The 19,369-nt window shown below is 36.0% G+C and overlaps 1 protein-coding gene across 4 annotated transcripts; it reads right to left on the minus strand.

The window, feature by feature from the left end:
* Positions 1–15,990: 15,990 nt before the first annotated feature.
* Positions 15,991–18,551, minus strand: LOC107813655 (disease resistance protein Pik-1-like). 4 transcript variants are annotated; one of them, XM_016638936.2, is made up of 4 exons: positions 18,397–18,551; positions 18,107–18,278; positions 16,277–16,454; positions 15,991–16,153 (listed from the first exon to the last, which is right to left on the minus strand). In XM_016638936.2, the coding sequence occupies exons 1-4, from the start codon at positions 18,400–18,402 to the stop codon at positions 16,126–16,128; spliced, it is 384 nt and encodes a 127-aa protein (XP_016494422.2). In that variant the 5' UTR covers positions 18,403–18,551; the 3' UTR covers positions 15,991–16,125. The 4 variants fall into 4 exon arrangements, with proteins under 4 accessions (XP_016494422.2, XP_075073570.1, XP_075073561.1 ...); XM_075217460.1 differs by having other exon boundaries at positions 16,016–16,153; positions 16,271–16,454; XM_075217464.1 differs by having other exon boundaries at positions 16,022–16,153; positions 16,230–16,454.
* Positions 18,552–19,369: the final 818 nt, after the last annotated feature.

The raw sequence follows: 19,369 nt of genomic DNA on the forward strand, positions 1-19,369 counted from the left end.
CTGAGAACAAACCAAAATCTTCTAGCTGCTACTTGATCTGCAACAATTGAGCACAGTAAGAGGCAACTGCCACATACTCAACTTCTGCAGTTGAAAGAGACATTGAGTTTTGTTTTCTTGTACCCCATGAGATTAGACACGATCCCAGAAAGTGTGCCATGCCAGAAGTGCTTTTCCCATCCACCAGATAACCAGCATAATAAGCGTCAGCATACCCGATCAAGTCGAAATTGTCTCCTGAGGGATAGTAGAGAACTAGGTCCTGCGTCTCTTTGAGATACTTCAGGATTCTCTTGGCCGCCTTTAGATGAGATTCCTTTGGATTAGATTGAAAACTTGCACACAGTCCCGCATTGAAAGCGCTATCCAGTATGCTTGCTGTGAGATATAAGAGTGACCCAATGATACCTCTGTACATGGTCTCGTTCACAGGAAAATCAGGTTCATCCATGTCCAGACGAGTGGAAGTGGCAATAGGAGTATCAATGACCTTTGAACTTTCCATATCAAATCTCTTTAGAAGCTCTTTGATGTACTTCTGCTGACTTATCATTGTGCCCCTTTGAGTTTGCTTAACTTGCAGACCTAAGAAGAAATCTAATTCCCCCATCATGCTCATCTCAAACTCATTTCCCATGAGCTTTGCAAATTCTTCACAGAGAGAGTCATTTGTTACACTAAAGATGATGTCGTCAACATAGACTTGAACAATGAGCAAGTTCCTCCCCCATTTCTTCAAAAATAAGGTGTTGTCAATTTTTCCTCTTGTAAAGTCATTTTCTAGGAGAAATTTGGACAAACTTTCATACCATACACGAGGAGCCTGCTTTAGCCCATATAAATCTTTGTCAAGTTTAAAAACATGCTTAGGATGCTCATGACATTCGAAGCCAGGTGATTGTTTGACGAAGACTTCTTCTTTTAGAAAACCATTCAGAAATGCATTTTTTGACATCCATTTGGATCAGTTTGAATTCCATATGAGATGCAAAAGCATTAAGGATTCTGATGGCCTTCATTCGAGCAACTGGAGCAAAGGTTTCATCATAGTCAATCCCTTCTTCTTGATTGTATCCTTGAACTACTAGCCTTTCTTTGTTCCTTGCCGTGTTTCCAAACTCATTAAGTTTGTTTATAAATACTCACCTGGTTTCTATAATAGTTCTGTCAGCAGGTCAAGGAACCAGGTGCCATACGCTATCCTCTTAAATTGATGGAGTTCATCTTGCACAACAGTAATCTAGTCAACATCTTTCAATGTTTCCTTGATATTTTTTGGCTCAATTTGAGAGAGAAATGCTGAGAAGACAAGTGAGTTTCTTAACTTTGATCTAGTTTGAATCCCTGAGTCAAGAGGAGTGATCATATTCTAAAGAGAATATGAACTCTTATGCTTCCAATTGGACACCTGAATCTCATTATGAGAGGAACCAGGTTCTTATGGATATGATTCAGGAGTCCTGCTTCTCACCTCAGCATATGGGGTTCCTTGCACAACATCCACAAACTCTGTTCTCTGCTTCAATTATTGTGATTGAGGGACCAGGTTCCTCTACATCAGTTGGAAATTCAGTTGTTCCATGGTCGTTTGATTCTTTGACCTGACTCATCATGTCGGCTTTTCCATTTGCCATATCAATGACTTCACCAAGGACATTTGATAGCTCTTCATCTTGATCAGCCTTATTATGTGCAACTCTTCCAAATAGGTGGTGTGATTCATCAAAGATCACATGTATGCTTTCCTCAACACATTGAGTTCTTTTGTTGTACACCTTGTAAGCTTTGCTTTGTGATGAATATCCAAGAAATATTCCTTCATCACTTTTGGCATCAAATTTTCCCAAAGCTTCCTTACCATTGTTGAGGATAAAACATTTGCAACCAAATGTCCTTAAGTGTGTTAGCTTGGGTTTTCTCCCATTTAGCAGTTCATACGGGGTTTTGTTCAAGAGGGACCTGATCATGCACATGTTCACCAAGTAGCATGCAGTGTTAACTGCCTCTGCCCAGAAACCTTTTGCAGCACTACTGTCAATCAACATTGTCCTAGCCATGTCTTCAATAGTCCTATTTTTCCTCTCTACAACACCATTTTTAGGGTGTTCTTGGAGCTGAAAAATTATGGCTTATACCATTTTGAGCACAGAACTCATCAAACCGTGCATTGTCAAATTTTGTGCCATGATCAGATCTTATACTCACAATATTATGGCTCATTTTTACTTGGATCTTCTTCACAAAGGCAACAAACACTGGAAAAGTCTCATCTTTGGTTCTGAGGAACATGGTCCATGTGAATCTTGAGTAGTCATCCACTATGAAAAAGATGTACCTTTTTCCTCATTTACTTGACATTCTCATAGGTCTACAAAGATCCATATGGATGAGATCAAGTGGCCTTGAGGCGCTTATTTCCTTTTTGGGTTTGAATGAGGACCCGATCTGCTTCCCTTTTACACATGCATCGCAGACCTTGCGATCTTTGAAGCTTGACTTAGGCAGTCCACGAACCAGGTCCTTCTTGACCAACTTGTTCAATAGTGTAAAACTTGCATGGACCAACCTTCTGTGCCACAATTTAGTATCATCATCTACAACACTCAGACATGTGAGATACTTATTATGTAGGGACTCAAAATCAGCGACATAGATGTTTTTGTATCTTTTTGCAATCAGGATCACTTCACCAGTCACAAGTTTTGTGATTGTGCATATTTTTGACACAAATTCTACCTTGTTGCCTTTGTCGCTGATCTAAAACACTCAATAAGCTGTACTTCAAGCCATTCACATAATACACATTTTTTATTGAGTAAGTGGGAGACTTCCCAATTCTTCCTACACCTAGAATGTATCCCTTTTTTCCATTGCCAAAGAACACACTCCCTCCTTCTAGGGCTCTGAGTGAAAGGAAATCATTAGTACTTCTAGTCATATGCTTCGAGCAGCCACTATCTATATACCATCTTTGGTTGGTTCCTTTCACTACTCCTTGCACAAGAGAATCAAGGATTAGACTTAGGAACCCAAACAAGTTTGGATCCTTTGTAATGAGGAAAAGGTTGAGGAAAAGGTTGAATCAAAGTTCTTTTTGTCAAAGCAGGCATCACATGTTTTTTATATAAGGGACCAGGTTTTTTAGTAGTAGTTACGTTTTCAGCAAAAACTTTTTTTTTCTATTGGGACTGAAATATGGCTTTACATGTTTCTTTAAATTTCCCAGTGTTACTGCAGTGAGTGCAGAGCCAATTATTAGGGATAGTAACATACCTGCTATGCGGGTTGTAAGGAGTTTGTTCCCTTTGGAGCCCGATTCCCTGCCTGTTTCCCTCGTTGTTCTTATACATAGCAGTGATTGCATTAGAGGACTAGGTCCATTTAAGAGATTTTTCTATGTCATTCTTAACTCTTCCTAGATCTTCCTGAAGTTGTCTGTTTCTCTCAAGTTTAGTACACATACTAGATTTCACTGATTTTAGCTTATTTTCAAGCCTAAGGTATGTCTCACTTGCAACTTCCTTTCCTTTTTGAGTGATCTCATGTCTACTTTCCCTTCTTAGTTCCTCAATTATTTCCTTTAGGTCTACAACTACTACTAATAGGTCATCTCTCTCATGATCTACGTTTGCAACTCTCTCAGCCAAGATATCTTTTTCCTTTTTTAAACTCTCAATGGTCTCTTTTAGATCAGCTACAACCACCACTAAATCATCTCTCTCATGTTCTATTTCATCTAGTTCCACAGTTAGCATATTTTTTTCATCAATGAGATTGTGATATGTATCAGTTAGAACTTTAGCCAAGGATATAAGCTTCTTTTGAGAATAGGACTTTAAATTTCTTTGAACATCCAAAAAGTTTACCACATCACCATCGTCATCTTCCTCATCCTCATCTGTTTTTTCCATTAGGAAAAAAATAGAGTCATACTCAGCTGATTCACTTTCTACTGCCATCATAGAGCTATCACCTTGCTCATCATCTTCTCCGGATTCGGTGGAAGAGTCTCCCCATGCAGCAAGAGCCTGTTTAACTACATTATCAACGATATCTTTTCTCTTGAATCTTTTGTCAAGAACCGGGTTCCTCTTGGTTGCTTTATCAGTATTGTGTTTATACTGGTCATGCTTGTGGAGAGGGCAATCCTTGATGAAGTGTCCTAGCTTCCTGCACTTATGACATAATTCATAGCCTTTTGGCTTGCTGGAGCTGCCCCTCTTTGGAATACCTCCATTTCTGCAAACTATCTTCTGAAATCCTTTTGTTAGATAGGCCATATCAGCATCCTCACCACTTGAGTCATTGTTGTTTGTCTTGAGAACCAGGTTCTTCTCCCTTTTGGGCTTTCTTCTCTCATGATCCTTCATCTTCTTCATCTCATAACTCTTCAAATTGCCAATAAGTTCACCAATGGTCAGCTTTTGCAGATCCTTTGCCTCCGTGATAGCATTAACTTTGCTTTCCTAAGAATCAGGTAATACACTGAGTATTTTCCTGACAAGTTTATTCTTTGGAATAATCTCTCCTAGAGAATGAAACTCATTGATGATAGATGTGAAGCGAGTGTGTGTGTCCTAAATGGACTTATCATCCTTCATCCTGAAGAGTTCATACTCAGTGGTTAGCATATCAATCTTTGACTGCTTGACTTGAGTTGTCCTTTCGTGTGCTTTTTGGAGAGCTTCCCAGATTTCTTTAGCAGATTGATAGGAAGAAATCTTGTTGTATTTGTTTGGTCTAATGCTACAGACAAGGATCCTTTTTGCTCGAAAATTCTTCTCTATAGACTTGCGGTAACTATCATTGTATTCCTTTCTTGTTTTGGGAATTGTCACTGTTGGTTCACCAATGGTCGTCATAGGAATGAAAGCACCATCACAGATAACATACCAGAGCTCTGAATCTTCAGCCATGATGAAGTCGTGCATCCTTGTCTTCCACTATCTGTAGTATTGTCCATTGAACCTCGGTGGTCTGTAGGTAGACTAACCTTCTTCAAAGTTTGGTGGAGCAGCCATGAGGATCTTTTATAGGTGTTAGCCTGATAGAAAGAACCTGCTCTGGTACCAATTGATAGAAACTAAGGGTCCACCAAACTATATAGAAAACTAGGTTCTATATTAGTTCTCACAGAACACACGCACACAACAGTAAGTAAATGACACAATGGAGTTTTACGTGGAAAACTCCCAGCTCACAAGATTAAAAACCATGAACTATACTCGTAGGATTTCAACTTCACTACTGAGCAAACTTTAGATTACAAACTATTGTAACCTAGGAATTCAACTCTTAATCCCTCACTAACTTGTAATAACCCTGTTACAATCCCCTTTGCAATAACTCTATTACAAAGCTTACAACTTGACTAACTCTAGCCAAGACACAAACACAAAGTTTATAATTTTACAAACGATTTCCTACATAATGCTTCTTAACTAAGCTAAGTAGGAATTACAAATAAATCACTTAAACAAAGGTGCAACACAACTAAGGATATGTAATGTCTCAATGCAGGAAACTAGTCCTTTGTTATGTTGTTCTTTGTTCTTGAAACATTGAGAGTCATTTGCAAGATTGACGCACTTGAGAGAAAGCTTGATCGGTTCTGGAAGTGTACAATTGACTTGTTTTTGATTTGCTTCATGTTAATATTATCCAAGTGATGTTACTTGGATACTATGTCCCCCTTAAATAAATTCCGTCCCTAAATTTACCTTGTACTGGTCCCGAAACAAATGTGCATATTGAACTCGCATATCCTCTTCTCTCTCCCAAGTAGCTTCTTCGCCAAAATATTTTTTCCAAATAACTTTCACTAAGGGGATACTTTTGTTTCTAAGCTCTTTTAACTCATGCGCTAAGATTTGGATTTGTTCTTCTCCATATGTCAAATCATGATTGACCTCACAGATTCAATAGAAAGTACATGAGATGGATCTAAGCGGTATATTCTAAGCATAGAAACATGAAAGACGTTGTGGATCTTGTCTAACTCTGGTGGAAGAGCTAGTTTATAAGCAACTAGGCTAACTCTCTCAAGCACTTAAGGTCCAATAAATCGTGGACTAAGTTTACCTTTTTGGCCAAATCTCATAATCTTCTTCAATGGAGAAACCTTTAAAAATACCTTATCACCCGCTTTATACTCAATTTCACGCCTCTTAAGATCAGCATAAGACTTTTGTCTATTTGAAGCAATTTTTAAGCGATCCCTGATTATTTTTACCTTATCTTCAGTTTGTTGCACAATCTTAGGACCCACCAATTTTCTTTCACCAACCTCATTCCAACAAAGAGGCGTTCTGCATTTTCTCCCATATAAAGCTTCATAAGGAGGCATGCATGTACTTGATTGGTAGCTATTATTGTAAGAAAATTCTATCATGGCTAAGTGTTTGTCCCAACTACCCTCAAACAAAATAATGCAGGCTCGAAGCATATCCTCCAAGATTTGTATTACCCTCTCAGATTGGTCGTCTGTTTGTGGATAGAAAGCAATACTAAAATTCAACATGGAACCCAAAGGTTCTTGCAAGCTAGACCAAAATCTGAATGTAAACTTGGATCTCTATCAGACATAATAGAAATAAGGATTCTATGCAACTTCACAATTTCATTAATGTATAATTCTGCCAAACGTTCCAGTGAGTAGTCCATTCTGATTGCCAAGAAATGAGCACTCTTAGTTAGTCTATTTATAATGACCCAAATTACATCATGATTCCTTTGAGTGCATGGAACTCTAGAAACAAAGTCCATCGTCATCCTTTCCCATTTCCACTCAGGTATTGACAAGGGTTGTAGTAGACCAGCTGGGATTTAATGTTCAGCTTTTATTTGTTGACATACCAAGCATTTTATAAATTAACTATGCAATGTCTTTCTTCATACCACTCCACCAGTAGTACTCCTTGATGGTCTGGTACATTTTTGTATCTCCAGGATGCATTACATAAGGTGAACTATGTGCTTCATTCAAGATCTTCTTCCTCAATTCATCATCATTAGGAACACACAACCTATTTTTATAAAATAAGGTACCATCTTTTTTCAATGTAAAATCTAATTTTCTTCTATTTTGGACTTCTTCAACCCGTTTCACAAGCTTTTCATCTAACTTTTGTGCTTCTTGGACCTGCTCAAGTAAGGCTAGCTTGACTTGCAAATTAGAAATGATAGAACCATTAGAATTAAATGAAAGACTAGCATTTATGGATCTTAATTCAAGAAGCAAAGGCAAAGGACTTAGAGTTAAACTTGCAAGGGAATTGCGACTCAACACATCTGCAACCGCATTGGCTTTTTCAGGATGATAATCAATCGTGCAATCATAATCTTTGATGAGTTCAAGCCATCTAAGTTGTCTCAAGTTTAACTCTTTTTGTGTACCTAAGTACTTCAAACTCTTGTGATCAATAAATATGTGACACTTCTCTCCGTACAAGTAATGCCTCTAAATTTTTAAGGAAAAAACAATGGAAGCAAGTTCAAGATCGTGAGTGGGATAATTCAACTCATGCAATTTCAACTTTCGAGAGGCTTAAGCAATTACTTTCCCTTCTTGCATCAAAACACAACCCAAGCCACAACGAGATTCATCATTGTATACCACATAATCTTTCTTTTCAGTTGGCAAAGAAAGTATTGGAGCTTGTGTCAACAAGGATTTGAGCTTTTCAAAGATCTCTTGACACTTTTCATCCCACACAAACTTGGTTTCTTATCCAAAAAGTTTGGTCAAAGGAGAAGCTATAATAGAGAATCCCTTCACGAACCTCCTATAGTATCCTGCTAAACCTAAGAAACTTCTGATCTTAGTTGGAGTTTTATGGGATTTCTAATCAATAATAGCTTGAATCTTACTAGGATCGACCTTCACACCTTCAGCTGATACAATATGCTCCCCAAAAGCTACTTCACTCAGCCAAAATTCACATTTGGAAAGCTTCAAGTAGAGTTGCCTCTCTTTCAGAATTTGCATGACAATCCGAAGATGCTTATCATGATCTCTATTTTTGGAATAGACTAAAATGGCATCAATAAAGACCGCCACAAATTGATCAATACACGGTTCATTAGATCCATAAATACAGTTGGAGCATTTGTCAAACCAAATGGCATTACCAAAAATTCATAACGGCCATACCTAGTCCTAAAAGCAATTTTAGGAACATCTTGCTCTCTCACGTGCAACTGATAATATCCAGACCTCAAGTCAATTTTTGAGAACAAGCTGGCACCCTTCAGTTGGTCAAACAATTCATCGATTCTAGGCAATGGATATTTGTTCTTGATTGTTACCTTGTTCAGCTGTCGGTAATCAATGCAAAGCCTAAGAGTGCCATCTTTCTTTTTCACAAATAAAACAGGAGTTCCCCAGGGCAAAATACTGGGATGGATAAAACCTTTCTCAAGAAGTTTTTGTAATTGAGCCTTCAACTCTTTAAATTCAGCTGGAGCCATTCTATAAGGAGCGATAGAAATAGGAGCAGTTCTAGGGACAAGCTCTATAGGAAATTCAATCTCCCTTTCTGGAGACAACCCAGGAAGATCATCAGGAAATACATCAGGAAATACATCAGGAAAGTCGCACACGGTTGGTATGTCCTTAATACTTGGACTCCCCAATAGTGTATCGACTATATGAGCAAGATAGGCATCACAACCTTGATGAATCATCTTCCTTGCCAAGACCGCAGAGATATTATTATATGTCAATGATCTTTCTCCTTGAACTACAATGTGTGAGTATGCAGGAGTTCTAAAAGTCACTTGCTTCAACCTATAATCAACCAATACATGGTGCCTATGGAGCCAATCCATACCAACAATAACATCATAGTCTTGAAAGGGTATTTCAAGCAAGTCTGCAGGGAAGACCAGATTTTGAATCATGAATGGATAATCTCGGTAAATCTTGTTAACAATAGTCTGATGACCTAATGGACTCATGACCAACACATCAAAGTCAAGTCTCATAGATTTAACAGTATCCATAAATGCAAGTGATGAGCAAACATAAGAGTGCGAAGATCCAGGATCAAATAATGTAACAACAGATATGCCAAATAAGTGAAATTTACCAACAACCACGTCTGGTCCATCTTGGTCATTATTTTGTCTCATAGCATAAAATCGTGTAGTAGATCTCGACCCACTAGCCTGATTAGCTCCACCCAAAACTGCTGCTTGCATATTTCTAGGTCTTGCACCGCTATTAGCTTGAGAATGAGTAGTGACAGGCTTTTGAACTGAGCCATCTATATGTGTATAAGAAAGAGGATTATGATTAGGACAATCCTTCACTTTATGATTCAGACTTCCACAATTAAAACAAGTACCAGAAGCTCGTCTACATGCACCATAATGATTCTTCCCGCATTGTGCACAAGTAGGTGTATAAGTTTTGCCTTGGCCATAACTTGGATTACTAGCAGTAGAGAAATTTGGCTTATTTTGCTTATGATATGATGACTTCTATGCATGTTTAGTCTTGGAATAGCCAAACTTTCCCTTCTTGGACGGACCGCCATAATCTGAATTACCCTTCCTAAACTTGTTTTCTCTCATACTAGCTTCTTCCTTGTTAATTCTTTCCCAAGTAAGAGCAGCTAAAATTATCTTGGAAAAATACTCAAGTTGAAAGATTGCCACAGATTTTCGAATGTAACCATTCAAACCTTCTTCAAATCTTCTGCACTTGTCTCTTTCACCATCAATAATACCTCCAACATAGCGAGAAAACCTGAGAAATTTTTGTTGATACTCTGCAATAGACATACTCCCTCGTCTTAAATTCAGAAACTCTTTTTTCTTAGCATCACAATAGACTGGGGGGACATATTTCGCACGAAATGCTTACGTCATCCCAAGTCCGCACCAGAGGTTTTGCTTTTGCAGTTGACACACTTACCCACCAACCATAAGCATCTTTTCGTAAAAGAGAGATAGCATACTTAAATTTGATAGCATTAGTATACTCTAGCTGTTCAAAGATCCTCTCCATGCGCTCGAGCCATTATTCAGCTACGTTAGATCGATATTGCCTTCAAATTTAACTCCACCCATTTCCCTTATCTTATCAAAATTCATTTCACTAGAATTTGATATTGTCCCAGCCATGTGACGAAAGAACTCAGCCATCTGCTGAAATGGAGGAGTCATAATAGGAGTACTATGACTCATTGCCTTTGGATTACTGCCCACTTTATTTTCACTAACAGGAGAATGATTTAGGTTAGGCAAGGGTTCCTCATATCCTTCCTAGAGGTGAGGTGGAGCATTATAATGAGCCTAACTTTCATCAATGGATTCAATAGCTCTATTCGGAGAAGAGACCATATTAAAATTCCTATAAAAGATAAGATCATATTCCATTAGGGACATGTACATTATGCATATGCACAAGGAATATAATAAATTACATTAAACAAGTATGCACAAATTTATAATCTCCAAGTCATTTTCAAGAAAGAAAATAACAACAAATATTAGGTACGATCACAACAAGAATCCTAGAATCAGAAACCTAAGCTCTGATACCAAAACTTGTAGCAACTCCCTTTGGGATGGTGCTACTTACGAAACAAATCTAATTTACTACTTATAACATTAAGAAGATATTAATCCAAAAAGACATTCAAAATAATTTAGTAGCGGAAATAGGCTCATGCGATAAAGGTTCAAAGGGTAATATTTTGTTTTTAAAAATACAATTCATAATTTTATTTAAAAACAAAATACAATGTCAAAATATCAACATAAGGTGATATAACCCTTCTTGAATAATCAACACATTAAAGCAACTTCCTAACAAAATTGTACTTTCATTCAACATCACTGCAAGTTTGTATTGTACATAAATTTCAAATTATCGGGTATAAAAAGGAAAACTAGTTTTCTCCTTTGTACATAATTACAAGACAAAGTGTAGATTTAACATATTAAAAGACTTGAGTTATTAACACACCCTAAAATAGTAAAATAAGTTATCAAATTCAAGTTACAAGATTTTGGTCTTAAGATCCAACAAACCTCCAAATAACATATATAATTGTGATATATATATCATGTACATGTCCCAAAAGTATACAAACTAAGGTGCATATGCAAATGTGATCTCCATAAGTGCTCCCAAAAAGACTACTTCATAAGACCGTCTTCAAGTTTCATTCCGTACATTACCTATGATAGAAAACAATTATCGCTAAGCATAAAGCTTAGTGGCGTATAAACTTTGGGCTTGGAGCCATTAAATTCTCCAATTCCCCTTTTCAGTCATAGGCAGCTCAAATTTAATATAATTTAAAATAAGTGAACAAATATATCAAAAGTATCAAATATCAAACCTTGAAGCATTTCCAAATATCAATAACAATGTTCAAGAGTCGAGAAAGCGTATACTATCAATCCAAGAGAGTTTGCCACATATCCATTTTTTTCTCCAATATGTACGTCATGCCATCACACTAAGTATAATAAGATATCAAGATGGATCGAATCCCCAAATCAAGTAGGGTCAAACCCAATAGTCAAGAGAATCAAGAACCATATTAAAAATGGCTTCCTAGTTCGTACTTAACATAGACAAGTTCCATAATTTAAGACGAACTACGAACCCAAAGTCAAGATGGCAAAAGATCCAAATCAAGAGGCATGCCAAGATAAGTGACAAAGTCACTGCCACAATAAGGACAAAATCCCAACAAGAATGCAAAATGATTAAGCAAATCCGTACGAGTGGGCGATTTAGCAAATATCTTACAATACTTGATATAACACAAATACAATGCTATTAATTGAAGACAAGAAAAAACAAAATATTAGGTTATTTCAAAATATTCCAGTAAGTAAAAAGAGTATAAAGTTTATACACAAACCTTGGTATTTTACCACAAAACAGTTCAACCACAACTTGACGATGTTCGAATCGTCTACGCCATAGACAAATCAAATCTGTCCACTTCCTCAAACACTTCCCCTTAGATTTTACAAGGGTATATATATCTTAAATACATAATCAAATATCTATATAAGTTCAGTGATTTAACATGTATAACTAAATATGATATTGTTGAAAATTACCCAAAATTTTTGAAACAGAAATTTTGGACAGTATCACTGTTTCGTGTTGTGGCTCAGATTTGAAGATAAAAAAGGACAAACTAGATTGTGTGGTCTTCTTTACATTTGTAGATATGTGTCTTAGCATTTCTGAACATCTTGTATCACCCCCATATCAATTTTGTACAAACAATTATGCTAAAATTACTAATAGTAGTATAGGGAGGGTTTGTAAAACAGAAAATCAGGACAACACCTTCCCTGTACTTCATCACCTATTTTTGGGTAAATAAAGACAAACTAGGTTTTGGTTCCTGCATAAGAATTGTAGATCTATAAAATAGCTTTCCAGAAAGTCTTGGATCACTTAAAACGACGCTCTATACAAAATGATATGAAGAAAATACTAATAGTTGTCTAGTGTAAAACGGGTTTAGTAACTTACCACAAAAGAGAGGAGCAATTGAGCTTCCCCAAGAACGAATTTTGCTGGTTGGTTTAGTGGAAATTTATGATAGTTTTCATGAATTTTTTAGGTGATAAGAAGGAGAGAGGGTAGGGGTTTTCTTTGTCTTGAAAAAATAAAATATGAGAGGAGGGTATGGAAAAACATGTCTACCAAGGTAATATCTAAACTTTTGATAAATATGAAAAATGTGGCTACCCAACCTACTAAATATATTTAGATAAATACAAAAGGGTGGCAGCCCAAAACCTTAATTATATAGTGTATTAATAATAATTCATCAAAATAATATTAAGTGTTACACATAGCAATATCATGGACTTCTTTGTCAATATTAGCACAATCTAAAGTAAGAAATTTTCGTATAATGTTAATTTCATTAGGAAGTGCGAAGTAAAATATCTCCTCAATATAAAGATGCTCAATCAAGAACGCAAATATTAGTAAAAATGTGGGGTGTTACAGATGATGCAAGCATTATTTGGTACAAAGGCATTCCCCTAAAGTGACTGTTGCACTGTTTATGGTGTTGCGTGCGTGCAGAGGACAGTTGCAGCAGCTTTACAACCTGTGGGAAATTGACTTAGTACAGTCAGCAAGGGAACTAATGTCCATTTGTTTCCTCTGTCGTTTTTTTGACTCTGAATTGTTGAGGCATGTAACGGACTTAAGACTTGTTATTCTTGAGCACTTGAGGATGTGGAACAGCTTCCCCATCTGGTTCTTTAAGTTTGTTAGATCATCAAAACATAGCAGGTCACATAACCTATCAAGTTATGAGTACGTTAATTTATGTATTATTTTATGTGTGGTAGAAGATGAAACAACTAAATCCCGAATAACTAAATCATGCATAACTAACCCTTACTTACTTATTCATGCAAAACTAATTCATGTATATATAACTAATCTCTGTATTACTTAGCTTATACCTTTGTAACCCTAGCTAGCAACCAAACAACCCCTAAGTGTATATATATTTTGTACACCGTTATAGACAAAATTTGAAACTTTACATTATATACCACCTTTGTGATGTATTCAGACTTTCTATTCAGAAGTTTCTACCAGTATACTAATGGTGAAGGTCCAACCATTCTAGATAATGGAGTAATACTATTTGCATTTTTAGGAGTGCAAACGGAGTCAGGATTTGAAGCTTATGAATCTTTTTAAATTATTGAATTCTAAATTAATAATTTTTATATAGTCAAATACTTGATTTGAACAAAAGTTATCAAGTTAGATCGAACCCGTAATCGATACACTAATTCCACTCCTGAGATTAGAGGATTCTTCTTCTTTTTTTTTGGGGGGGGGGGGTGGGAGGGGGGAGGGGAGGGCTAGAGTGTTCCTTTTCGATTATTTTCTTCACAATTTTTTTGGGTAGGCTCATTAGTGATTTCATAAACTTAAGGGGTGCAACGTATTAAGTGAGAATTGATCCGTCTTCCTCTTAGTAAATAACTCAACCTTCAACCAAGTGCACCATTCAACTTTTTAAAATACGGATGCCAACAGTTAATATTATACCAATTTTAAAATATATGTTACATAAATATTTAATTTTTCGGAAAGATCATAGGTTCACGTACCCTATTTTTTCCCTCTAAATCCGCCACTGCTCCAAAGAGTTAGCTTATACCAATTGAGCCAAGTACACAGAATTATTATAAATATAATAATCAAATGTCTACCGTCATAACAATCAGAAAAAAAAAAACAAGTACTTTTTTTTTTGGATTATCTGGCTCTATATGTCTCAAATATTTTATTCTTAGATTTTTTTAAAAAATATTTGATTATAATTTATACAATATTTCGTTCTAAAATTATAAATTTAGTGACTTATGACATTATTATATTTATATATTACTATTCCTAGATAGTTAATCAAATTCCTGCACTTTTTAATTTGAGTTTTAAAAAAATTATGAATATATTATCTTTAATCTTTTGTACTTTACTATATTTTTAAATGTTATTTTTAGTTGGCCTTAGATAAAATTTGTTATCACTCAAAAGACTTCCTTTTTTATTAATGATTTTTTGGTCAATTCAACTCTATCAATTTCACTGAGTCTAGTGCAAAGATTGAGAATTGTATGAGAGCTAGCTTGAACCTAAAGAGGAAGAAAGTCAATCCTAATTTCCAACTTTTAAGGCCCTAAATTTTTAATGAATTTCTTTAGAAAAAATATAAATTTTGGACTAAAGTTATTGAATTCGGCCGAACTCATAACCAGCATGCTAGCTCCGCCGCTAAGTATGTGAAGAACCAAATTGGATCAATCATAAACTCTCTTAATTAAATGAATCGGTTAGTTATTCATTCGGGATTCTTCTATCTACGTTTAGAAATACATACTTATTACATGCCTCAAATAATGTGAGACTTTACCATACATTATTACATGCTATATATAATGTAGGAAAATGGTGTGGTTTAATTTACGAGCCAAAAATCATTCTTTTTATTCGTTTTATGCATTATATGGAGGTCAAATTCCACTTTAATCAATCATCAAATCTCCACAATATATTAAATGAAGAATCTTACTCTCTAGTGTTACTATATTTAACTAAAAAAAAATGGGGTGCTCCGTGCTTATAAATAGAAACTAGGGTTATGTTAGGCATGGCATAAATTACTTTAATTTACTAATAAGTACGCTATTTTTTCCCCCTAATTTTCATGGATTCGTTTGATTTAAGGTAAAAGATGAAGTTGTTGGGTACGTTTCAGTTCTGGTATATCACAACAACAACGACCCAGTATAATCCCACAAGTGGGGTATGGGGAGGGTAATATGTACGCAGACCTTACCCCTACCCCGAAGGATAGAGAGGCTGTTTCCAGGAGACCCTCGGCTCAAAAAAACAAGGGTCGAATAACTATCCATGAGATTATAATCTTAGGATATTCCATGAGATTAACTATCCGACCTCTTACGTGGAATAACTAATACCATCATTTAAGTATAAAATTTATACTGGTATTGTATCATTTTATCCAATGTTTGATTTGTATTTTTAATCTAGCGTGTAGCTAGTAATAATTGAAACGGAAGAAGTAATAATTTCTATATATTCAATAATTTCTTAAGATAAATATAGGGCTTGGATTAAAGCTACTGGGCTAAGCCGAACCCGTAACTTGTGTTCTACCTCCGCCCCTAAACATGCATATATCTCTCATTACAAAATACCAACAACAACAACCCAGTAAAATCTCACTAATGGGGTCCGGGAAGGGTAGAGTGTACGCAGACGAGCTGTTTCCGGGAGACCCTCAGCTCAGATTAACAATTTGCTGCATAATTAATATTTCAAGTTAAACAAATGATCACAAAATGGAGCAATAGGTGGGATATCTAACTTCCCAAATTTGAAAAGGGGGTATTAATCCATTGCCATAGACCAATGGGGATATTGAGTTTGCAACTTCTTCTTTCTGTTTTTCTTCTTTCTTTTCATCATCAACTGGACCAATACTCACAATGTTGGCAAAACCTACTTTCTTCCTAAGTATAGTGACCAACTCTGCTGCATCAATTTCCTCACCGATCACCATTAGCTCATTCTTTTCTTCACCTTCTATAGCTACTTTCTCTACCCCTGCAAATGTTCAAGTTAGCCAATGTTATCGTTTACGTGTGGATCCAACAACAACAACAACCCAGTATAATCCTACTTAGTGGTGTCTGGGGAGGGTAATGTGTACGTAGACCTTACCCCTACCTTGGGGTAGAGAGGCTGTTTCCAAATAGACCTTCGGCATCCTTCCTCCAAGAACTCACAATGTTGGCAAAACCTACTTTCTTCCTAAGTGTAGTGACCAACTCTGCTGCATCAATTTCCTCACCGATCACCATTAGCTCATTCTTTTCTTCACCTTCTATAGCTACTTTCTCTACCCCTGCAAATGTTCAAGTTAGCCAATGTTATCGTTTACGTGTGGATCCAACAACAACAACAACCCAGTATAATCCTACTTAGTGGGGTCTGGGGAGGGTAATGTGTACGTAGACCTTACCCCTACCCTGGGGTAGAGAGGCTGTTTCCAAATAGACCTTCGGCATCCTTCCCTCCAAGAACTTCCCACCTTGCTCTTGGGTAGACTCGAACTCACAACCTCTTGGTTGGAAGTGGAGGTTGCTTACCATCAGAACAATCCCTCTTGTGGATCCGATTAGGGCAATAGGTTAGAAAGCTAATTTTTTTCGTACTTGTATTGCTTTTCTATATCTGTAATCAGTGGCGGTGGCGGTGGCGGTGGCGGAGCCAGAATTTTTATTAAAGGAGTCAAAATATAAAGAAATAAATTCACCAAAAAGTTAAGGGGTATCATTAAACGGTGTAATTTTCTGACAAAAGGGTGTCGGTGGGTGCATGTGGCTCTGCCACTGTCTGTAATACGAGTGTATTCTCGTATTTCCTATTTTTAGATTTTGGACTTGTATTGCTTTTGCTTCGGTTACCTTTTTCTGACGGATGGATTCTCCTTTGTCGTAGTTTCTTATTTTAACCGTGGTGATGATGCATTTTTTTTAAGCGGATGGTCTATCAGAGACAACGTTTTTACCTTTACAAGACATGGATAAGGTTTGCATATACACTACCCTCCTCGGACTCAACTTATAAGACTTTACTAGATTTATTGTTATTTTTGTTTTTGTTGTTGTTATTGTTATTGTTATTGTTATTGTTGTTGTTGTTGTTGTTGTTGTTGTTGTTGTTGTTGTGTGGATCTGATTCTTTCTCTCATGCAAAGTATGTGTAAATACTTCATTGACATAGGCAGATGCAAATTATAGGTTGAGGGGTGACTGACACCCGAAAACTTTGGCAAAAACTCCATGTATACTTGTAAATGTCTTCAAAAAATAGTTAGTTATTAGTATAGAATCCCGTACAAATCTTTATGAAAAGTGATAAATTTAAATGAATGTCATAGTGTCCCGCGACCGTCGATTCCTAGGTCCGCCTATATAATCATTGATATGTATATGTCTCCAGTACCATATCAATTAATTGTAACATGCAGTCATACTAGATGTAATATACACTCTAGTTTCTTTTCATTTCATCTATCTTAATTTGACCATGCATGAAATTTAAGAATATAAAATAAAATTTTCAATTTTATAATCTTGTACTAAAGGTTTGTATAGTATAATGAAAATAATATTTGAATGTTGTGATTTTAAATATGTCATGTTATTTATATAATAGGGTGTCATTATGGATAAAACGTAAATGTGGAAATTAAAAACTTACAAAATATATAATTAAAAAAGTGGTACTAAGGCTTTATTTTTTATTTTTTTTTTATTTTTGCCAAAAGACGCTGAATTTATTATTAGGCAGTAAATTAAAGAGAGTTATTACAGTCCCAGATTAATCTTATCGAAGCAGTCGCTAGTAAATCTTTGCGAAAAGTAGAGAAAGCAAATAAAGGTAGTTCACTCCAGAAATGTTCGTCACACTCAGCGTTAGAATGCTAGTTACAGCGGCTCCCAAACTAAGGCTTAAAAACAGGGATTATTATTACTACTACTATATTGTTACCTGGTATTTTTGCTGCAATTAACAAGACCTTGCTCTGGTTTTTGGATCTAGAATCTTGATAATTGTTCCCCCAACATTTGGCAAGGTACTTTAGCTTCAAAAAATCCATAAGAAACTTCTTCAGGATGGAATGGGAGTTTCCATTAATAGAAACCTTAATGACAACTTTTTTCTGCATTAGTAGCACCAAAAAAAGGAAAACAAAAATAATAATCAGCAAAATTAACTTTTGATGAGTTTATTGCACATTTTTTTTGGATACTATCAAAAAAAAAAATTATAGTACTTACCTTCATTGTTCCTCTTCAGAGGATATAATGGAGCAATTTATTATGATAATATTCTTAAAAGTTCGTGTTGAAATGTCTTTGGCACTTTTGAAGTTGTGGCTAAAATTTGATTGATCTTGTTGTATTTATTCTAAAAATCATGTGGAAAAATTTTACACTTAATAAATCCGTTTGTCCTATTTTATATGAAAGTTGTATTTGATTGGACACACAGAGTTTAAGAAATAAAGGAAAAAAATTGATACATAAGCTCAATATGACAAAGTATAAAAAATTTCGTTACTCCCTCCATTCCCATTTACTTATCATGAATACGAAAAATAGTAATACTTGTCATTTTAAAAATCAAGAGAGAATTATTTCTTTTTTTTTTCAGATTTATCCTTAACATTAATTGTTCTAGAATTAAGAGACACGTAAATAGATAAATATAAAGAATTGATGTGAGGTGGATTATTCAAATCACTCTTCTTGATAATATTTTCCTAATGGATGTGTAAAATCTTATTTTGACAACTAAATGGGGGTGTAAATTCAGTGTTGAGCTAAGGGAAGTGGGCGTGGATGTGAGGCTTGAATCAATGGTCATCCCAAGTAGAGGCAGTTTCAAGTACCTTGGGTCGGTTATCCAAGGGGAGGGGAGATCGACGAGGATGTCACACACCGTATTGGGGTGGGGTGGATGAAGTGGAGGTTAGCATCTGGAGTCATGTGTGACAAGAGAGTGCCACTGATACTCAAAGGTAAGTTTTATAAAGCGATGGTTAGATCGGCCATGATGTATGGGACTGAGTGTTGGCCTGTTAAGAACTCACATATCTAGAAGATGAAAGTAGTAGAAATAAGGACGTTAAGATGAATGTGTGGGCTCAACAGGATGGATAAGATTAGGAATGATGATATTCGAGAGAAGGTGGCGTGACTCCATTGATGACAAGATATGGGAAACGATGCGCAGATGGTTCGGGCACGT

This window comes from Nicotiana tabacum, chromosome 1 (genome assembly GCF_000715075.1).
Source record: "Nicotiana tabacum cultivar K326 chromosome 1, ASM71507v2, whole genome shotgun sequence".
NCBI classification, from domain to species: domain Eukaryota; kingdom Viridiplantae; phylum Streptophyta; class Magnoliopsida; order Solanales; family Solanaceae; genus Nicotiana; species Nicotiana tabacum.

Excerpts from the sequence above, each read along its gene's own strand:
- LOC107813655 (XM_016638936.2), bottom strand. Across the intron at positions 16,455-18,106 it reads AATTGCAGCAAAAATACCAG|GGGTAGAGAAAGTAGCTATA; the intron begins GTAACAATATAG and ends GAACATTTGCAG. Across the intron at positions 16,154-16,276 it reads AACAGCCTCTCTACCCCAAG|GGGTAGAGAAAGTAGCTATA; the intron begins GTAGGGGTAAGG and ends GAACATTTGCAG.